Source organism: Sinocyclocheilus grahami, unplaced genomic scaffold (genome assembly GCF_001515645.1).
Source record: "Sinocyclocheilus grahami isolate Dianchi unplaced genomic scaffold, SAMN03320097.WGS_v1.1 scaffold258.1, whole genome shotgun sequence".
NCBI classification, from domain to species: Eukaryota; Metazoa; Chordata; class Actinopteri; order Cypriniformes; family Cyprinidae; genus Sinocyclocheilus; species Sinocyclocheilus grahami.
In genome coordinates this window covers 1,306,285-1,327,934 of record NW_015505437.1, presented here as the reverse complement: position 1 = coordinate 1,327,934, position 21,650 = coordinate 1,306,285, and the positions used below count along the sequence as shown (strand labels likewise).

Here is a 21,650-nt window from a genome sequence, read left to right as displayed (position 1 = left end):
ATTTTATATTTTTGACCATGTGCTATATATAAATATTGGTAGGTCTATTAACCATGTAAATACAGTCATACCAGCATTATCGGTAACGGTATTATTGGATGCAAAACTTTTCTGTAAGTCAACTGGAGAAGAAAAACTGCTAAAACCAAATGGTATGACCAGCCTAGACCAGGCTAGATGACCAGCTAAAACCAGCCAACCAGCTTAGGCTGGTTTGAGCTGTTTTAGGTATTAACAAGCTTGTTGTAATACCACTTCATGGCCTTAATCATTCAGAAAGTATTAAAGTATCACTGTATTGCTATCTGACAGCATCAGTACTTTCTGTTACAGACTGTACAACAAAGACTCGAAGCCAGCACTTCTTGAGCGTGGCTTTATGATTCTAGAGAGTTCAAGGTTGTTGCGGCGCTTCCGGTGACGTCATCGCGCACCGACCGACGTCCGTGATGGACCTGCAGCTGTTCTCTGACAAACAATAACAAGAGCAGCGAGCGAGCGAGCGAACAGCGGCTTCCGTGTCTGTAATCGCGCTGATATCGAGCCTGTGAGGCGTCTCGACTCTGACATCGCCGGCGAGGAAACTCTGGCCTCCGCTGCCTCCTCCTCCGACTCGGAAACCGGCGGAGCTTCGCCGCCCCCGCGGAAGAAAAGCCGAGGCTCGGCGGCGGAGGGAGCAGGAGAGAGCGGGGCGTCTGCTGCCGGGATCACGGGCCTCTCTGCGGCGTCTCTCCCAACCCCCCACCAGCGCTCGGCCATCCGTCTCAATAACAGCTCGCAGTCGCGCGGATCCGCCGCTGTAAACGCCTTTTATAAGATGCAGGCCAACGGGACCGGAGGACAGGAGCCGGAGCCGGAGCCGGAGTCGCAGCTGTCCTGCAGGAACGGAGAGTCCTCGTCCTCCGCCGCGGGAGCGGTGCACTCCAACGGGCTGCTGTCCTCCGCGAATAACGGGCTGCCGTCCACCGAGAGCCCGGCGTCTGACACCAGCACGAAGAAGAAGAAACGACTGTCCCAGAGCGACGAGGACGTGATCCGGCTCATAGGACAGCATCTCCACGGGCTGGGACTCAAGTAAGTGACTATCGTCGGTTGTTACTGGATCGGTCAGACGACATGAAGCCATGATGCTGTCAGTGCGGCTCTCCTGGTCGTGTCGGTGGCGTGTTTGTGTTTTCACCATGCTGTCCGTTGTGTTTTTGTTATGTGTCACTGATGTTTTAATGTTTTGAAGATCGTGGCACTGGTGTTTTTGTCTTTTAACGATGGTTCTTGTAACGTGTCAGTGCTGTTATTGTTTTCACAACAGTGTCAGTGGTGTTTGTGTGTTGCCATGATGGTGTGAGTAGTGCTTTTCTACCAAGGCAGTGGTGTTATTGTTTTTTAATGTGTTTTTCAGTGTCAGTAGTGATTGTAATATTACTATTTTGTAACATGTCAGTGGATTTTTTTTTTTTTTAGATTAGTGGTGTTTTTGTCTTTTCACAATGGTGTCAGTAGTGTTCTTGTAATGTCAGTTCTCTTGTTGTTTTCACAACTGTGCCAGTGGTGTTTTTGTGCTTTCATGGTGGTATCAGTGGATTTGAGTAAACTTTAAGGTTTAAAATGTAAGATTTTGTCAGTGGTGTTATTGTTTTTTAATAACAGTGGCAATGGTGTTATTGTATTTTCACGATGGTGTCAGTAGTGTTCTTGTCATGTGTCAGTGCTTTTCACAACAGTGGCAATGGTGTTTTTGTCTTTTCACGCTGGTGTCAGTAGTGTTCTTGTCATGTGTCAGTGCTTTTCACAACAGTGGCAATGGTGTTTTTGTCTTTTCACGCTGGTGTCAGTAGTGTTCTTGTCATGTGTCAGTGCTTTTCACAACAGTGGCAATGGTGTTTTTGTCTTTTCACGCTGGTGTCAGTAGTGTTCTTGTCATGTGTCAGTGCTTTTCACAACAGTGGCAATGGTGTTTTTGTCTTTTCACGCTGGTGTCAGTAGTGTTCTTGTCATGTGTCAGTGCTTTTCACAACAGTGGCAATGGTGTTTTTGTCTTTTCACGCTGGTGTCAGTAGTGTTCTTGTCATGTGTCAGTGCTTTTCACAACAGTGGCAATGGTGTTTTTGTCTTTTCACGCTGGTGTCAGTAGTGTTCTTGTCATGTGTCAGTGCTTTTCACAACAGTGGCAATGGTGTTTTTGTCTTTTCACGCTGGTGTCAGTAGTGTTCTTGTCATGTGTCAGTGCTTTTCACAACAGTGGCAATGGTGTTTTTGTCTTTTCACGCTGGTGTCAGTAGTGTTCTTGTCATGTGTCAGTGCTTTTCACAACAGTGGCAATGGTGTTTTTGTCTTTTCACGCTGGTGTCAGTAGTGTTCTTGTCATGTGTCAGTGCTTTTCACAACAGTGGCAATGGTGTTTTTGTCTTTTCACGCTGGTGTCAGTAGTGTTCTTGTCATGTGTCAGTGCTTTTCACAACAGTGGCAATGGTGTTTTTGTCTTTTCACGCTGGTGTCAGTAGTGTTCTTGTCATGTGTCAGTGCTTTTCACAACAGTGTCAGTGGTGTTTTTGTCTTCTCAGGATGGTGTCAGTAGTGTTCTGGTAATGTGTCAGTGCTTTTCACAACAGTGGCAGTGGTGTTTTTGTCTTTTCACGCTGGTGTCAGTAGTGTTCTTGTAATGTGTCAGTGCCTTTCACAACAGTGGCAGTGGTGTTTTTGTCTTTTCACGCTGGTGTCAGTAGTGTTCTTGTAATGTGTCAGTGCCTTTCACAACAGTGGCAGTGGTGTTTTTGTCTTTTCACGCTGGTGTCAGTAGTGTTCTTGTAATGTGTCAGTGCCTTTCACAACAGTGGCAGTGGTGTTTTTGTCTTTTCACGCTGGTGTCAGTAGTGTTCTTGTAATGTGTCAGTGCCTTTCACAACAGTGGCAGTGGTGTTTTTGTCTTTTCACGCTGGTGTCAGTAGTGTTCTTGTAATGTGTCAGTGCCTTTCACAACAGTGGCAGTGGTGTTTTTGTCTTTTCACGCTGGTGTCAGTAGTGTTCTTGTAATGTGTCAGTGCCTTTCACAACAGTGGCAGTGGTGTTTTTGTCTTTTCACGCTGGTGTCAGTAGTGTTCTTGTAATGTGTCAGTGCCTTTCACAACAGTGGCAGTGGTGTTTTTGTGCTTTCGTGATGGTGTCAGTGGATTTTTTTTAGATTTCAGTGCTGTTATTGTGTCTTCATGATCGTGTCAGAGGTGTTATCGTGTTGTCATGATGGTGTCAGTAGTGTTTTTGTAATATGCTCTTTGTGTCAGTGGGGTTTTTTTCATGCTGTTTGATGGTGTCAGTTGATGTGTATATACACATCTAGTTTACTAGTTCAGTTGTTATTGTGGATAAGGGAAAAGCAAGGTAAAATAGCTTTATTGCAGTATGTCTTTCCCAGCATAAACTGTCCCGTTCTCTTTAGGTGTAGAAAAGCAGGTGAATTGGTGCACCGCACAGTTTATAGTGAGTTGAGTAGGAGTAGTGTTCCTTTCTAGGAAATTACACATTCAGGAGTTTATATGTTAATTATTGTGTTCATGAATCAAACACTGACTCCTTGTTGCTAGGAGATTGGAACTCTGTCTCTGTGTGTGTGTGTGTGTGTGTGTGTGTGTGTGTGTGTGTGTGAAAATCAGTTCTGTAATCCTGAGGCTATGATGTGAAAGGAGTATGAATTCACTTCCCAATATTCATTAACATCTTTCTTTTTGTCATGTTTCAGTCAAACTGTGGACCTGTTGATGCAGGAATCGGGCTGTAGACTTGAGCATCCTGCTGCTACCAAGTTCAGGAATCATGTGATGGAGGGGGAGTGGGAAAAGGTGAGTCTTCATGTGGCCAGTCTAGGAAATATCTTAACATTTTGGCATGCAGATGAGAGACAACTGGAATGTTTTGTTTACTCTCGGCATGTCAGAATGAAAAGAGTTATTAAAATGCTGTAACATTAATGGCCTCAGATTTTAATACCATGTTACCGAGTGATTGACATATGTTTACCATAGCACTTCCATAGAACTAAAGTAGTTTAAAGAATGGCATGGTATTACTCTGATACAAATCTGAATAACACGCCTGATAGCCATTGTCATGATGACAACCTTTATTCGTCTTGTTTTCTGTGCATATTTTCAGCAAATTTTAATATTTGGGTTAAATACCCCATTAAAACAGTTATACAATAATGCAGTGGAATCGGAGCTGGAACCAGAATCATCAAACTGCTTATGACTCCCATAAATAGCTAGTAGGATTACACCTTATGGGTGTTTCTAAACTTTGCCCTTTTTGTGTATGTAATGGTCATAAGGGTCACAACAAGCCAAACAAGCAACAGATAAGGGTTTGTCAACTTGTGAAAACTCAGTTAATCTGTCTGTGGTTTCTAACAGGCTGAGAGTGACCTCAACGAGCTGAAAGCACTGATGCATTCACCCAGCGCTGTGATGGTAAGGGTCCAAAGTCCTCTGAACATCTCCAGCATCCAGTGTATGACGGTCCTGACTGATGTTCTCCTGTGTTGTGCAGCGGATGAAGTTCCTGCTCCTGCAGCAGAAGTATCTGGAGTATCTGGAGGACGGGAAGGTTCTAGAAGCGCTGCAGGTGCTCCGAGCCGAACTCACGCCCCTGAAGTACAACACTGAACGCATCCACGTCCTCAGCGGGTATCACACTTCACAACTATTTTGGGGGCATTTGAACAGCCAAGTCATTTCCTCATTTGTTTGTCTGTCATAAGAAAGCAACTTTACTCTGACCTTTGAAAGAAATTCTGCCTGTTTGCAGCCATTCTGTTATGGAGGCTGCAGATAGAGAGAAAATTTTTTCAAAATATAGACATTTTATGCTTTTAAGAACCCTGCAAAGAATTGGGTACTGGTTAAAGTTCTACTGAAAAATAAAATAAATAAATAAATATTTGTTACTTGTTATAGTGTAATAAGTACCGAGTAATATGAATTAACTTAATGTAATTTCTGTATGGCTAAGATTAGGGTTTGGTTTAGGGTTAGTTTCTGGCAATTATGCATAATTGTCTGTTATTACCATAAGAAGTTCATGTAACATAACTACACTGCCAGTCAAAAGTTTTGAACAGTAAGATTTTTTAATGTTTTTTTTTAAAGAAGTCTCTTCTGCTCACCAAGCCTGCATTTATTTGATCCAAAATACAGCCAAATCAGTAATATTGTGAAATATTTTTACTATTTTAAATAACTGCTTTCTATTTGAATGTATTTTAAAATGTAATTTATTCCTGTAATCTCAAAGCTGAATTTTCAGCATCATTACTCCAGTCTTCAGTGTCACATGATCTTCAGAAATCAGTATAATATGCTAATTTGCTGCTCAACAAACATTTTTTATTATTATTATTATTATCAATATTTAAAACTTTGGATCAAATAAATGCAGGCTTCTTTGAAAAACATGAAAAAACTTTGTAATGGTAGTGTACATCATCTTAAAATAAAGTTACTTTTTTTTGTTTTGCTTGCCAAAAGCAGCAAAGCGCTGTTTCTCGTTTCACATGTAAAAAGAGTGTTCAAATAACTTTAAAGTCAAAATTAAATCAAAACCAAAGTCCCACTCTACTTCTGTTCTGGTCTGTCTCTCTTGGAAGTAGGTCATGTTATAGCAATAAAATCTGTTGCAAAAGGTGTTGACTTTAAAGGCCCAGCAGCAAAAAATGAGCCATTTATTTTTAAGAGTCAAGTATGTCATGAAAAAGTTCATTTAGACCCGATTTTAGAACAAAAAACTAAAACCGTATGAAAACATTTTCATTACTTGAAACTAAATTTTAAAGAACTTGTAAAATGATTTTATTTCAGCTAGTTGTCAAAGCAAACCTTTCTCATTTTGATTTGATATACTAAAATAAATCAAACTAAATAAACGAAAACTTGTATAAACATATAAAAAAAACACACACACAACAAAATTACTCCCATTTTAAGCAAAACTGAAATAAAGACCCAATTGCGATTTTATATCCCACAGTTCTGACTTCTTTTCTCAGAATTGTGAGATATGAACTCGACAATTGCATTTTTCATAAACGTCACAATTGCGAGACGTAAACTTGCAATCGTGAGAACAAATGTCCGAATTGTGAGATAAAGTCACAATTGCTTTTTTTATTCAGTGGTGGAAACAAGCTTCCATAGAAAACAGAAAATACGTTAAAAAGAAAAATCGAATTCAAAATACAAACAAAAACCATAATAGTATATAAATTATACCAAAATAACACTTTTTCAGTGAGAATAGTAAAAGGAATAATCATAATATGATTTGCAGAATATTAATCCAGATTCAGAATTTAACCTTCTTGTGTCTCATGTGTATTTTTTTAATATTCTTTTCTTTTTGTCGTCTAATCTAATGAACACTTACAGTTGAAAGCGACTAGCAAATGAGGCATACAACTTTAATGAGAGTCTAACAGCTCTGTGGCTCCAGCCTTGTTTGATCAGAGTGTGCTGTTGTTCATCGTGATGTCTGCTGTAGGTACCTGATGTGCACTCTTCCCGATGACCTGCGAGCTAAAGCTGAGTGGGAAGGCAAAGGGACGGCCTCACGATCCAAACTCCTCGACAAGCTGCAGAGTGAGCTCACATAAACACATACGACTCCTGTAACTATAACACACACATTTAGGGGGAAATATCAGTGGTCAAACAGACTTTTAGAAATATTCTCTGATCAAGCTTGGACACGTGACCATATTGTTTGGTTTATTAATGAATTATTATAACTTGATTATTACACAGTGGAAAGAACATCAGCATAATTGCTAACAGGACTGAAATAAAGAGCTGAAGTAGGATGTTGAGGTTAATTTTAGTGTTATTTGAATGGTATATGAATGTTGCTATCATTCTGATTTGTGACCCTGAACCACAAAACCAGTCTTAAGTGTACTTTTTTCAAAATGGAGATTTATACATCATCTGAAAGCTGAATAAATAAGCTTTCCATTGATGTGTGGTTTGTTAGGATATTTGGCTGAGATACAATCTGAGGGTGCAAAAAAATCTAAATATTGAGAAAATCATCTTTAAAGTTGTCCAAATGAAGTTCTTAGCAATGCATATTACTAATCAAAAATTAAGTTTTGATATATTTACTAAATATCTTCATGGAACATGATCTTTAATTAATATCCTAATGATTTTTGGCATAAAAGAAAAAACTATAATTTTGACCCATACAATGTATTGTTGGCTATTGCTACAAATATACCCCAGCGACTTAACACTGCTTTTGTGCTCCAGGGTCACATTTATGTAATTTGAGCAAACAGGATATTTTAACAACAAATTCGACAAAACGCCACGAAAATCCACTGCTGAACCTTACTGATGTTTGTGCTGTTGATGTCACTTCCTGGAGGATGCTGCCGTTCTTTGAACTTTGTCCAATCAAATGCTCTCTAGAAGCCGAAGCCCCGCCCCCTACACTATAAAATAGACGCTGAAGCCGCGGCTGAAATCGGTCACTTGTTCACAGAATTAGTATTTTCTGTACAGTGGATGGCACGTAGTGCACTATATAGGGGACAGGGAACGATTCAAACAGTGTAAATATGCTTTCCATTGAGGAAAAACAGAAGTCTGGTTTGGCGCTGTGTCCCGCTAACCACCCTCTGCTCCGGTCCAGAGACACGATAGCACGGAGCGGATCACATGCGCGAGTCGCCGCAGACCACAAAATGTATCGGAGCAATTTTAAATTCTAGACAGAATGCTATATTTTATAGCAATATGGATGAGATTGTGGCTGTCAAATGCGGCTTTATGGAGCTCAACGGCTCTAGCCCAAGCTGTGATATAAACGAACGCTATTGGCTATTTTAAAAAGGGGCGGGGCTGCTTGATATGTCCCGCCCTGTCTTCCTGTTTCAGTTCAAATGACGTCAACACAGAGTAACACTGCGTGTTTCTAAGCATTTCAGGGGACCTTTAAAGAGATCTTATAAAAGACTAACAGTAATGGATGTGAGATTACGGAGACTGGCCTTTTAAAAATAGCTCGTAAACCTTTTTGTCAAATTGTTTTCTTTCAGTGTTTTGTTTTTGAACTGACATCAGAGGTCATAGGTCTCATTTATCTGAGCAATCTTTGAGTGAAAAGGAATAATTTATGGATAGTTTTGGCAGTGTTCACTCAAACTAAGGGGGATAATTTCAGATCAGTGAGGCCTACAATAAATCAGTTTGAAAAAGAAATACAAAGCCTGTGCTAATTGAAAGAAAACAAGTTGATAAATAGTCTAAATCCAATATTTGGTAATAAAATAGCATAATGAGAGATTTTCAAGCAATTTTCTTTGTAGGCTGATTATTTTTGAGTAACAAGGTGAAAAAATAGAAAAAAGTACAAAGATAAAGTCAGTAGGTTTTAGTGCAATGCGATAACATTAACTAGCATTTTTCGGAAAAAGAAAATCCTCTCTGGGTCAAAACGACTGAAACACAACGTGAGGGTTAAACTGTTCACCAGTTCAAATATGTGCATGACAATGTTATTAAATTGTATGAAAATATTGTTATTAAAGATCTTAATAAATGGCCAGTTTTTCATATTAGAAGTTAGTGTAACGTCATGACAAAAATGACAACATTGGCTTAATTATTTAATTGAAACGGTTTAAAATAGACGTTTCTGCATTTTAAGAAAAGTGAGTTTAATATTTATGAATTTATGTATGAGAGGCTGTGCTAGACACACAAAAAAGATTAAAAAAAAAACAATCTGCTTATTATTTGACACACGAATATGCACTGCTCAGAAATGATTTTCTGTCTGAGAATTATTATTATTATTTGTTTAAACATCATTTGTAACTTTTTCCATTCATTCTGTTCACTTCTTCCTCTCTTCATCCCCTCTTTGTACAGTTTCATGTAATTCTTTTTTTCGGCTAGGGTTCGGGTCAGTTCTATTTCAGTTCAGCCAATCCAGGAGATGAATTGAATTGGGGTGGAGGGACCTGCGCAGTCTCAAGTGCAAGATGTGACTTTCACTTGATGTCCTGTGTTGGCTGAATTCAGATGAAACTGAGTCTAACCCTCTCTGCTCCATCTCTGTGTCCGTCTCTCTCTCGTGTCTCTCCCACAGCGTACCTGCCTCCGTCTGTGATGCTGCCGCCGCGTCGTCTGCAGACGCTCTTGCGGCAGGCCATGGAGCTGCAGAGAGATCGCTGTCTCTACCACAACAGCAAACTGGACAGCGGACTGGACGACGTGTCTCTGCTCATAGACCACGTGTGCAGCAGGTACCGCTTGTCAGATTGATATCGTCAGTATTTATGCAAATTATATGAACAAGGTCAGACATCAGCTCTGTTCCAAACTCTAGTGAGCTGCTTCGCTGTCTACTAGCATCGTTTTAATATTTGGTAGCACTTTAGATTAGGGACACACATTCACTATTAACTTAAAGGGTTAGTTCACCCAAAAATGAAAATTCTGTCATTAATTACTCACGCTCGTGTTCATCTTCGGAACACAATTTAAGATATTTTTGATGAAATCTGAGCGCTCTCTGACCCTCCCATAGACAGCAAGGTAACTACCACGTACAAGGTCCAGAAAAGTATCAAGATGATCGACAAAGTAGTACATGTTACATCAATGGTTCAACTGTAAAGTTACAAAGCTACGAGAATACTTTTTTGTGCAAAGAAAACAAAAATAACGACTTTATTCCACATTTTCGTCTCTATTGCGTCACTTTGGATGCGCGTTCACGACAGTACCATGACGCGGCGCCGGCGCTGACCCAGATCTGGCATGATGACGTCAGTATTCTCGTAGCTTCATAACTTTACAGTTGAACCACTGATCTCACACGGACTACTTTGTCGATCATCTTGGTACTTTTCTGGACCTTGAACGTGGTAGTTACCTTGCTGTCTATGGGAGGGCCAGAGAGCCCTCAGATTTCATCAAAAATATCTTAAATTGTGTTCTGAAGATGAATGAAGGTCTTACGGGTTTCGAACAACACGAGGGTGAGTAATTAATGACAGAAGTTTCATTTTTGGGTGAACTATCCCTTTAAGAGTTTTCCCTCAATAAACTCCTAATTTGCTGCTTTTTGATAGTAAGTAAGGTAGTTGTTGTAGTAGTTGAGTTTAGGTATGGGATCTAAAATATGGTCATGCAGAATACGGCTTATAAGCTATAATATAGCTATTAAGCTATATTTTGTGGTTAAATTTTTAGATTTTTTGTTTGCCTTTTTTTTGTAAATATGTTTAGTTTTTAGTTATTTAGTACTTGATGTTAAACTAAACAATAATGAGTAATGGTTTGGCGACTAGCTTTTAAATAATTGAACACGCATGCAACTCGGCGTCTTGAAACAGCTCAGCTCACAGTAAATGCTGCTTCATCTCTGCATGCGCTGTGAAAATGGGTTGCTTAGAGCGTGCATTTGGGATCATTTACCAAGATTTGAGTTAATGAGAAGCTTTTATGAACCAGTTGCCAACAAAGGAGAAGCTTCATGGGCAGATAAAGCTTGATTGTTTACCTTTTGAAAACTAAGAAATCAAGATGTAAGTATTGGTATTGCAGTTTTGCAGTTAGAATACTATAAAATAATTATTTAAATAAATAAATGCTTAATTCCATTTTTTCACAATAAAAATCATAATTGTTTTAGTCATATTGAATGCATTAAAAAAGTGTGGCCTCAAGTGGAGAGAGTTTTTTTTTTAAATTAACTCTTTAAATACAGTTTAGAGTTACTAAAAGAGGTTTCGGGTGGTTCTTGGAAGAGTATACCCAAAGTTTTTCCCAAGTTGTTCAGCGCTAAAAGGATGATTCACTCACTCTCAAAGTTTTCAGAGTAGTCATATTCAGCTTTTTTATTATTATTTCCTATGCAGATGTGCTCCCCTACAGAATAACCTCAAATCAAATATAGAATAATTCATTCTTTCCCAATTGGAATGTAAAATTTGTGTATTTTTTCATATTGCAATGTATCTAGCAGAAAAACCAAAATATTGCAATGTCAGTTTTGTCCAATATAGTGCAGCCCTAATGCACAAATTCTCGTTCAAATCGCTGAATTATTCATATAAACATAGTTATTTTGTCTTAGTTGAACGTAAACAAAGAAGCTCAGATTTGTGCAGAAATACGGGATCTGTGCTGTGCAAATAGGCCTGTCACTATCTGTTATTTTGGCAATAAGAATCAAACAAAAATCACTTACTGCTCTGAATTGGTCTTTGTTACGGTTTAATCGAATACTTGAAGTCATCTTCTTCTTTGAGAAGGCTACATGCTATTATTTTAATTAACTTAGCAACAGCGAATATGTTTGTCCTCTGATACCAAAATTAGTGTGAAATTTCACTGGTCCTGAAACGGCTCAGCTCACTTTGTGTTGGAACAGAGTAGTGGTCATATTAATGAAGTTGGGCTCTCTAAAATGCGTTGACTGTGATCTCCAGGAAACAGTTCCCCTGCTACACCCAGCAGATCTTGACAGAGCACTGCAATGAAGTCTGGTTCTGTAAATTCTCCAACGATGGCACCAAACTGGCCTCGGGGTCCAAAGACACAACAGTCATCATATGGCAGGTTGACCCTGTGAGTGACCTTTCCCTCATGAAATAACCAGTGCTGGATAGATTACTTACAAATTGCAGTCGCTTACTGATTCCAAATTACATGACACAAATTGTAGTCGGTAACGTAATTCATTAAGTTAATATAAGCAGACTACTTTTTCACATTGATTTAAAAAGGATAATATTGTACCGTATTGATATAAAATGGCGCAGAGAAAGAAAATCTATTACATTTGCTGTTATTAACAACATGAGCTGTTGTTAAACACATATAATATGTCAATTAAACATTACAATATATCAAGGTTTCCCAACCTGGTGTCCGTGAAGGAACTGCAGGGGATTTTATGAATAGCTAATAATTAATTGAATTAAATCATAAAAATGTAAAACTAAAATAAATGGTTTTAAAAGGAAATCAAATCAAAATAAAACACTTACTAAAAAGATTAAATATTTTATTAGTTTACCTCCACGTCATGTGACCATTAATTAACGAGAACCAGGAACATGCAAATGTGTTACTTAATAGAAACGTATTACCTTAAAAACTTCAAAAGACTTCAAGAAAATGTATTGGGTAAAAATTTTAAAGATGAAAAAGAAGAATTAGGGAGAATCGATAAATTATGATTAATTTATTGCTATCGTGTGAATAATATGTAATCATGTAATCAGTAAAAAAATAATCAGTAAAATGATTATGAGTACTTTAAAATGCAATTTATAAAACGGATAGTTCCGGTCCTTGATTCTAATTGGTTGAGATACGTTCAAAGCTGTTCTAAATTACTCTCTAAATTAATTTTTCTCTAAATTGCTCCGTGTCATGCCTAACAAAGCCCCTTAGCTGTTATAAATTCACTGTAAACTAAGGATGCACGATATTATCGGACCAATATCAGAATCGGCCAATAATGGCTTTAAATGTAAATATCGGCATCGGCCTGATATGAAAAATTATGCCGATATGTCTTGCCGATAAGAGGAATACATTAACTTGCATGTTATGAGCAAATTATGAGCTCTAAAATATTTTCAGAATTTTTACAACTCTTTTGCTTTAGACCGTTTACAAATGTTAAATCATAAAATAAAATGTTATGGTTACCACTGCATCTTTCTGGAAAAAAACAAAAAAATGCAGTGATTTATTATATAGTTTATTTATAGTTATTTTCAAATCTTCAATGTACTGTCATTATAAAAGAACTTTATTATTGTTTATTTAATTCTAACAAATAAGTTCTTGTTAAAAACTCAAATTAAAAATAATTATATATCGGCTATCGGCCAAAATTAGTTGAAAATGATCGGCATATCGGATATCGGCAAAAATCCAATATCGTGCATCCCTTCTGTAAACCACGACTTCTTGGGACTTATTGCTTTATTAATCTAATTACAAGTACTTAATTTTGGAATCTGATTACGTAATCCAGATCACATGTAATCAGTTACCACCCATAATACTGGAGTATTCTTCTTAGGATGCGAGAGTCTGATGGTCAGAGGTGTTTTGACAGGACTCTCACCAGCTCAAGCAGCTGAAGACGTTGGAGGGTCATGCCTATGGGGTTTCCTATCTGGCCTGGAGCCCTGATGACACGTATCTGATAGCGTGCGGCCCGGACGACTGCTCCGAGCTCTGGCTGTGGAACGTGCAGGTGAGGGTCTCGCCCGCTCAGATTCCTTCCACCGGCTCGTCTCGGTTTAATCCGCCGCTCTGCTCCTCCAGACAGGGGAACTGAGAACCAAAATGAGCCAGTCCCATGAGGACAGCCTGACCAGCGTGGCCTGGAATCCAGACGGCAAGCGTTTCGTTACCGGAGGTCAGAGAGGCCAGTTCTACCAGTGTGTAAGTGCCGCTGTACAGTTACAGTGTTCTCGCATATAAATGGGGGAGTCTCGTTAGCAAATGTCCGGGTCATGTTTCAGCCTGACATCAAAAGAAAAAAGTAAGAAATCATTTTATTTTGTATTAGGTAGAGTAATGGCTTTTGGTAGTAACTGGATATACTTTTTTTAATGCACAATTCTGCACAATTGACCTTATTCCAAGACCAAAAAATGTCTTTCTAATAACTGATCAAACAAACACTATAATATTTTTTATTACTAAAACCAGCTTTTTTTTTATAATTTGTGCTTAGTTTTCATGAAAGTAATAAAAAAATTATTTAAAAAAATTAATTGAATTAAATATACATGAATATACACTGCCGTTCAAAAAATTTGGGATCAGTAAGACTTGTAATGTTTTTTAAAGAAGTCTTTTATGCTCATCAAGGCTGCATTTATTTGATCAAAAATACAGAAAAAAAATGTAATCTTGCAAAATGTTATTACAATATAAAATAATGGTTTCTATTTTAATATCCTTTAAAATATAATTTATTTCTGTGATGCGCAGCTGTATTTCCAGCATCATGACTCCAGTCGTCAGTGTCACATGATCTTCAGAAATCATTCTAATATGCTGATTTATTGTTAGAATTATCAATGTTGGCAACAGTTGTGCTGCCAAATATTTTTTGGAAACTGTGATACTTTTTCAGGATTCTTTGATGAATAAAAAGTTTAAAAGAACAGGATTTATTCAAAATATAAATCTTTTCTAACAATATAAATCTTTATCAATTTAACACATCCTTGCTGAATAAAAGTTTTAATTTCTTTCAAAAAAAGAAAGATTTACAGATTTCCGGACCCCAAACTTTTGAACAGTAGTGTATATTGTTAGAAAAGATTTCTATTTTAAATAAATGCTCAACTTTTTATTCTTTAAAGAATCCTGAAATAAAGTATCACAGGTTCCAAAAAAATATTAAGCAGCACAACAGTTTCAACACTGATAATAAATCAGCATATTAGAATGATTTCTGAAGATCATGAGACTCTGAAGACTGGAGGAATGATGCTGGAAATAAAACCAACTTTATTTTACAGGAATAAATTACATTTTAATGTATATTAAAATAGAAAAACATTATATTACATGATAACAATATTTCACAATATTACATTTTCCCCTGTATTTTTGATCAAATAAATGCAGCCTTGATGAGCAGAAGAAACTCCTGTAAAAACATTAAAACAATTTCTGATCCCAAACTTTTGACCGGTAGTGTATATTAATAAAAAAATACAAACAATGCACTGCTGTTCAGACGTTTGGGGTCGTAAGATTTTTTTTTATGCTCACCAAGGCTACATTTAATGAATCAAAAATACAGTAAAAACAGTAATATTGTGAACTATTATTACTATTTAAAATAACTGTTTTCTGTGTGAATATATTTGTTCAAATGTAATGTATTTCTGTGATGCGCAGCTGTATTTTCAGCATCATTCCTCCAGTCTTCAGTGTCACATGATCTTCAGAAATCATTCTAATATACTGATTTGCTGCCCGAGAAACATAATTATTATTATCAGTGTTGAAAACGGCTTCATAATATTCTGGAAACCACGATATATATTATTTTTCACGATTCTTTGATGATTGAAATCTCAAAATGCATCCATTTATTCAACTTACTCGTACCAAACCTTTGAACAAACTTGTATGTGTGTATATTAATATGAGATTGACCCAGTGAGAATCCTGGTGCGTTTTAAAGGCGCACATTGCTAAGTGATGGTAAATGGTGACGTGTTGATGTTATCGGTCAGGATCTGGACGGAAACCTGCTGGACTCCTGGGAGGGTGTTCGTGTTCAGTGTCTGTGGTGTCTGAATGACGGCAGGACAGTGCTGGCCTCTGATACACACCAGCGCATCCGTGGATATAACTTTGAAGATCTGACCGACAGGAACATGTATGTCGACTGCGTTTATCACTCATAGATCTTGTTGCAGCTTTTGTTGGTAAGAGTTATGTGGATGTGTTGGTTGTCGTCTCTCACAGAGTTCAAGAGGACCATCCGATAATGTCCTTCACCGTGTCAAAGAACGGGAGATTAGCTCTGTTAAATGTCGCAACTCAGGTGAGTATGAGAACACGGCTGGATGGGCTGGTTTGAACTAATGTGAAGCTTTTTTGCACTGATGCCTTATTATTACTTTGTTATGAGCAGTCTGAGATTATGGTGTGATTCGAAAGTTCTATAAATAAAAGTGCGTTCAGGGACTCACCGTAATTATGATTCTGACTTGTAAAAGAACTCTTAATTGCAATTTTTGGAATATTGATATAGTTCTGGTCCTTTGTGTGGAACAGGTCTAACAAATTTCTCATTGTTAATGCTTTAACTGCCATTAAGTTAAAGGACTTTTTTTGTAAACTTACCACATTACCTGTACTATTACATTAGGTTTTGGTGATACCGCTCATACCTAGAATGTTTGACTTATTACTCACACAATTAAAGTGATAAGTCAGAGTGTAGTTTAGTCTCAGCGCTGTGTGTTCGTGTCTGCAGGGAGTTCATCTGTGGGACCTGCAGGACCGGGTGTTAGTCAGGAAGTACCAGGGTGTGACTCAAGGCTTCTACACCATCCACTCCTGTTTTGGCGGCTACAACGAAGACTTTATCGCCAGTGGCAGTGAAGGTGAGAACGTCTGCGTCTCAGTATAACGGACTGAACGCATCCAGCAGAGAGCTGATGGGGTTTGTGATCTGTGTGTTCCCTCTAGACCACAAAGTTTACATCTGGCACAAGCGCAGCGAGCTGCCCATAGCCGAGCTGTCGGGTCACACACGCACGGTCAACTGCGTGAGCTGGAACCCCGCGCTGCCGGGCCTCATGGCCAGCGCCTCGGATGACGGCACCGTGAGGGTCTGGGGTCCCGCACCCTTTCTGGACTCCCAGGAGACCGAGGGGCTCACCGGTATGAACCTCCTCATCTCAGTCAAAATGCTGCTCGTTTGTTGTAACATCAAATTGCTAAACTCCATCTGAAAAATATTCAGCTGGTAAACTATGAAACAAATTTTAACGGCATTTTGTTAATTGTTTTATAATTGTTATACATGCAGATTGTATGAGCTCACACAAGTAAGAGATTTATATTTGTACTACTTTTAAAAGTGACCACTGGGACATTTAAAATGAACTAGCGAAGGCCAAAAAAACAAACAAAAAAAAACTAATGATTAATGATTCAAACTTAAATATGCGCTTTCCCTTACACATTCAAATAAAACATAAAATAGTAAACCTAAAATCCTGATGTTAATTTAAAAATAAATAAATGGACAAGCAACATGCCCACTATCCAGTTGAGGTTATTATAGTTAACTAAAACTATAACCATAAAAATAAATAAATAAATTGTTACTTGAAATAAAATCAACTTATTTAATTTCAGCTAGTTGCCTAGTCAGCAACATTTCTCATTTTCCCTCATTTGTGTTTAGTGTAACTGAAACAAAAATAACAAAACGAAATAAATTAAACTATAAACTGTATAGACAGTTACTGATGGGGTTTGTGATCTGTGTGTTCCCTCTAGACCACAAAGTTTACATCTGGCACAAGCGCAGCGAGCTGCCCATAGCCGAGCTGTCGGGTCACACACGCACGGTCAACTGCGTGAGCTGGAACCCCGCGCTGCCGGGCCTCATGGCCAGCGCCTCGGATGACGGCACCGTGAGGGTCTGGGGTCCCGCACCCTTTCTGGACTCCCAGGAGACGGAGGGGCTCACCGGTATGAACCTCCTCATCTCAGTCAAAATGATGCTCGTTTGTTGTAACATCAAATTGCTAAACTCCATCTGAAAAATATTCGGCTGGTAAACTATGAAACAAATTTAAACAGCATTTTGTTAATTATTTTATAATTGTTATACATGCAGATTTTATGAGCTCACACAAGTAAGAGATTTATATTTGTACTACTTTTAAAAGTCACCACTGGGACATTTAAAATGAACTAGCGAAGGCCAAAAAAAACATCAACAAATAACAAAATGGAATGAAATAGTAATTAATGAATTAAACTTAAATATGCGCTTTCCCTTACACATTCAAATAAAACATAAAATAGTAAACCTACAATCCTGATGTTAATTTAAAAATAAATAAATGGACAAGCAACATGCCCACTATCCAGTTGAGGTTATTATAGTTAACTAAAACTATAACCATAACCATAAAATTAAATAAATAAATTGTTACTTGAAATAAAACCAACTTATTTAATTTCAGCTAGTTGCCTAGTCAGCAACATTTCTCATTTTTCCCCCCTCATTTTTGTTTAGTGTAACTGAAACAAAAATAACAAAATGAAATAAATTAAACTATAAACTGTATAGACAGTTAAAAAAAAAATGCAAAAATGTTCATTATAATTAAGAATGTGGCTGGTATTAAATATTAAGAAGGATTGTCATGATACTAAAATTTTAGGAATTTACACCAGTACCAGTAAAAATATAAAATTAAATACATTTTAGTGTGTACCTGGCTGTTTTCATTACAAACTGAAATGCGATGAAATTAAAATGAGCTTTGAGCCTAACATCTATATGCTAGTGTACTCATAATTCAACGATATCAGATATATAGTGTACATTTACAGTTCTGATCTTCGGCTAAAAAAAACAATAATTTTTTCCCTGAACTTTTTTTAATCAAGAAAGACAGACCAACTGAGCTACCAAGTTGATGGTATATATGCTTTTTGATGCTTATTGAAGCCATCTGTTCGCTTTTTCATATATGAACTTATTTCAACCGTGATACTAAAATTTTAGGAATTTACACCAGTACCAGTAAAAATATAAAATTAAATACATTTTAGTGTGTACCTGGCTGTTTTCATTACAAACTGAAATGCGATGAAATTAAAATGAGCTTTGAGCCTAACATCTATATGCTAGTGTACTCATAATTCAACGATATCAGATATATAGTGTACATTTACAGTTCTGATCTTCGGCTAAAAAAAATAATAATTTTTTCCCTGAACTTTTTTTAATCAAGAAAGACAGACCAACTGAGCTACCAAGTTGTTAGTTGATGGTATATATGCTTTTTGATGCTTATTGAAGCCATCTGTTCGCTTTTTCATATATGAACTTATTTCAACCTCATTCATGCTCAACAGCGGAACACCTGATAAAATTACATTGCCCATGATTCTGCAAAGAAATCCTCACCAATCTGAGAATTACGACAAGAAATTCACACTAAAAAGACTAAGGGCACTGCGATCTCTCTGCATTCTCAAACTACTTAAAATGTATAATATATGCATATTTTTGAATGGGAATTAGCAAGTAGCAAATTATTGTTTTGTTGGGCTTTGGCTAACTAAAGACTGTGACATACACACCTGCTTAAACTTCCTGTTTTACTAGGAAATGATACAGGAACAAAAATTACGTTTGTCAAATCATGTCTTTAGAAATGTTCATAACTACTACATAAAACTAAAACCAATACGGAATATCAATAATGAATAAAAATAAAAAAACGAGCTAATTTGCGAAGTAAAAAAATAAATGAAAAATAGGTGTCAAATCTGGACTTTATGATTCATATATACAATCTTAACAACTCTTAACTATAGCTTTTAAATATGCTTCTGGAATTCAAATGGATTTCAGATTCAGGAATGAAACTGTTGCTGTGGTTTTGGTCTCCATCTCTGCTCCTCTTCTCCTCCTGTAGAATGCTATAGCATGGACAGTTGATGTTGACTCCGGAGCAGATGTCCACTTTGGAAAATATACAGTGAGACACACTATAGACTTTGTGAATGAAGAACGAGAAATGAAGTAAATCTAACGGCAGATGTTAGATTTTTTCCTGGCGGTTTCACATCCCCACCCGCAGCGCAGCGGACACATGAAGCTGGCGGCTGCCCTTCATCATCTGACTTCACATCCGTGTGGCGGCCCCAAACGCACACGCCTCGTTGAGGACACGCCCCTCCTCGGCTCAAGCTCCTCCCCCTCCCCTACACTGCATTCTGAGTGGACAACTGCCTCCTGAAGCCACACCCACCCACACACACGGACAAACATCGCTCAGATCGTTATTTATTACGGCTTTAATTTATTATTGTGAATGAATCAAGGCCTCAGGCTTGCTTTGTGTTCTGTACAATATTCACTCAGCGAGGGGACAAAAAAAAGTGCAATCTCTCGCACGTGTCGGAGAGAGAACAAATCATATCTTTATTTTTCAGCATGAACTTCTTTTAGCCACCTCGTATGCTTGAAAGTAAGTGTCTTCACCAGCAGATATAAGATATTGTTTTCGTTTCCCTCACGACAATTTTAAACGACTGAATTTACAGGCGTTTTTTTAACTGATTGATATTCGTTTCGATTCGAAAAGCCCAATAATGACCCCATTATTTTTCATTGCTTATGCTACTTTATTCTGAGAGCGGGAAGTGATGGATTGTTATTCTTTAGTCTTGAGATGTAAGATTTACGAAGAAAGACGCATAACAGGACAGGACAAAACAGGTTGTTTTTTGGTAACGGGGTTGAAGACAAACTAAACTAGGCTCGCTAAGATGCTAATGACACGCCAATGAGCCGACGTCACGTTCCACATGTAAATACAGGCCTTCAGCATGCGTACTTTGCCTTCGTTAGGTGTTCGTGACGTGCTTGAGGTCATTTTTGCAGTGAATGTTCAGGCTCTCGGTGTGAGACGAGTGATTTTGTCACGGTAAGTACGTCAGAACAGACTCCCAAATGTTTCTGAGTTCAGTTTCCATGTTTGATGTCCGTTTTTTTCCCCCCTCCTCTTCGGTCTCGTTTCCTCTCGTATTATCACATCTTGACTTTTTATGTTTGGTTTTTTTTTTAAATGCTTTTCGGACATATATGATTACTCATCAGCTTTTCTTAGTTTTATTGGCTTTTATTTTGGGTTGATTTATTTGTTTTGCTTTATTGCTTTTTCCCTTGTATTATCGTATAACGGATGTCTTGGCAAGTGGCCTCTTGAATGCTTTTTTCTATTGGTGAATTTCTTATACTTTCGCACCATATGACGCATTAGTACACGCAGGTGTACCCGTAATGATTTAGGTATTCAGAGTGTCATCAATCGCCTACTATGATTCATTCTGTAATTATGTGCTCTTCATATACATGTATATGAAGAATATATATATATATATATATATATATATATATATAAATAAATATGTGTGTGTATTTCTTGCCATGTATCCTCCCTTACAAATGTTAACCGTTTCTCACCTGCATCAGGTAAACTCCTTGTACAGGTTATTTGCTCCCTGACCAGCCGAACCTGTTCCATTAGCGAGGAGTGACGCGCACAAACGAACACACTATATATATATATAATCTCTATATATATATATATAATATATATATATATATATATATATATATATATATAAATAAATATGTGTGTGTATTTCTTGCCATGTATCCTCCCTTACAAATGTTAACCGTTTCTCACCTGCATCAGGTAAACTCCTTGTACAGGTTATTTGCTCCCTGACCAGCCGAACCTGTTCCATTAGCGAGGAGTGACGCGCACAAGCGAAAAGACAAAACAGGTGCATGCAGAAACACCCTCACACATATGCGAGATCTCACCGAATCGTGGTGTTGTACGTTCTGGTTTATGCAACTGAACTTTCCTTTCCTTCTGAATATTTGTGTTTCATTTCAGTCTTAGTTTGACTTTCTTGTGCTCTGAGGCGGTGTAACAGGCGGGGTAACGGTAGCGCCGTGGTGGAGTTCTGGGATACGACTAAGTTTATTGCAGTCAGGTTCTGAGGATCTGTTTTGCTTTTCAGTGTGTTAATATTCTAAGTGATTGTACTATTATGTAATGTTCTGTAGGAGAGGTGTTATGTATACATACTTTCAATAAAGCATTCAGGGTTTTAAACTATCCGGAGTAAGCCGACACTTTTGTTAGATGAATGGTTTCTGTCAAAATTTGGAATCAATCCTGAAGACATCAAATAAAACCTGTTAGATGAACTGGAATGTTTATGACTTTTAAAGATTTTGATTTTGATATTTTTTAAATTACAGACCTGGAAATAATCATTTTATTTACTTTTTTTAGTTCTTACCTTTTAATGCTAACA

The 21,650-nt window shown here is 37.6% G+C and overlaps 1 protein-coding gene across 2 annotated transcripts; it reads left to right on the top strand.

The window, feature by feature from the left end:
* Positions 1-270: 270 nt before the first annotated feature.
* LOC107598934 (WD repeat-containing protein 26-like) lies at positions 271-20,869 on the top strand. Of its 2 annotated transcripts, XR_001610613.1 has the most exons (15): positions 271-1,074; positions 3,734-3,833; positions 4,404-4,460; positions 4,540-4,676; positions 6,526-6,623; positions 9,139-9,295; positions 11,489-11,627; positions 13,135-13,275; positions 13,347-13,466; positions 15,284-15,429; positions 15,519-15,597; positions 16,033-16,162; positions 16,248-16,442; positions 19,229-20,242; positions 20,791-20,869. XR_001610613.1 is itself a non-coding variant. In XM_016290375.1 (14 exons), exons 1-14 carry the CDS (start codon positions 818-820, stop codon positions 19,249-19,251), a joined length of 1,779 nt encoding a protein of 592 aa, XP_016145861.1. In that variant the 5' UTR covers positions 271-817; the 3' UTR covers positions 19,252-20,869. The 2 variants fall into 2 exon arrangements, 1 of the variants encoding a protein (XP_016145861.1); XM_016290375.1 differs by having other exon boundaries at positions 19,229-20,869.
* Positions 20,870-21,650: the final 781 nt, after the last annotated feature.

Excerpts from the sequence above, each read along its gene's own strand:
- LOC107598934 (XM_016290375.1), top strand. The coding sequence starts at position 818 with ATGCAGGCCAACGGGACCGGAGGACAGGAGCCGGAGCCGGAGCCGGAG. Across the intron at positions 1,075-3,733 it reads CTCCACGGGCTGGGACTCAA|TCAAACTGTGGACCTGTTGA; the intron begins GTAAGTGACTAT and ends GTCATGTTTCAG. Across the intron at positions 11,628-13,134 it reads TCATATGGCAGGTTGACCCT|GACTCTCACCAGCTCAAGCA; the intron begins GTGAGTGACCTT and ends GTGTTTTGACAG.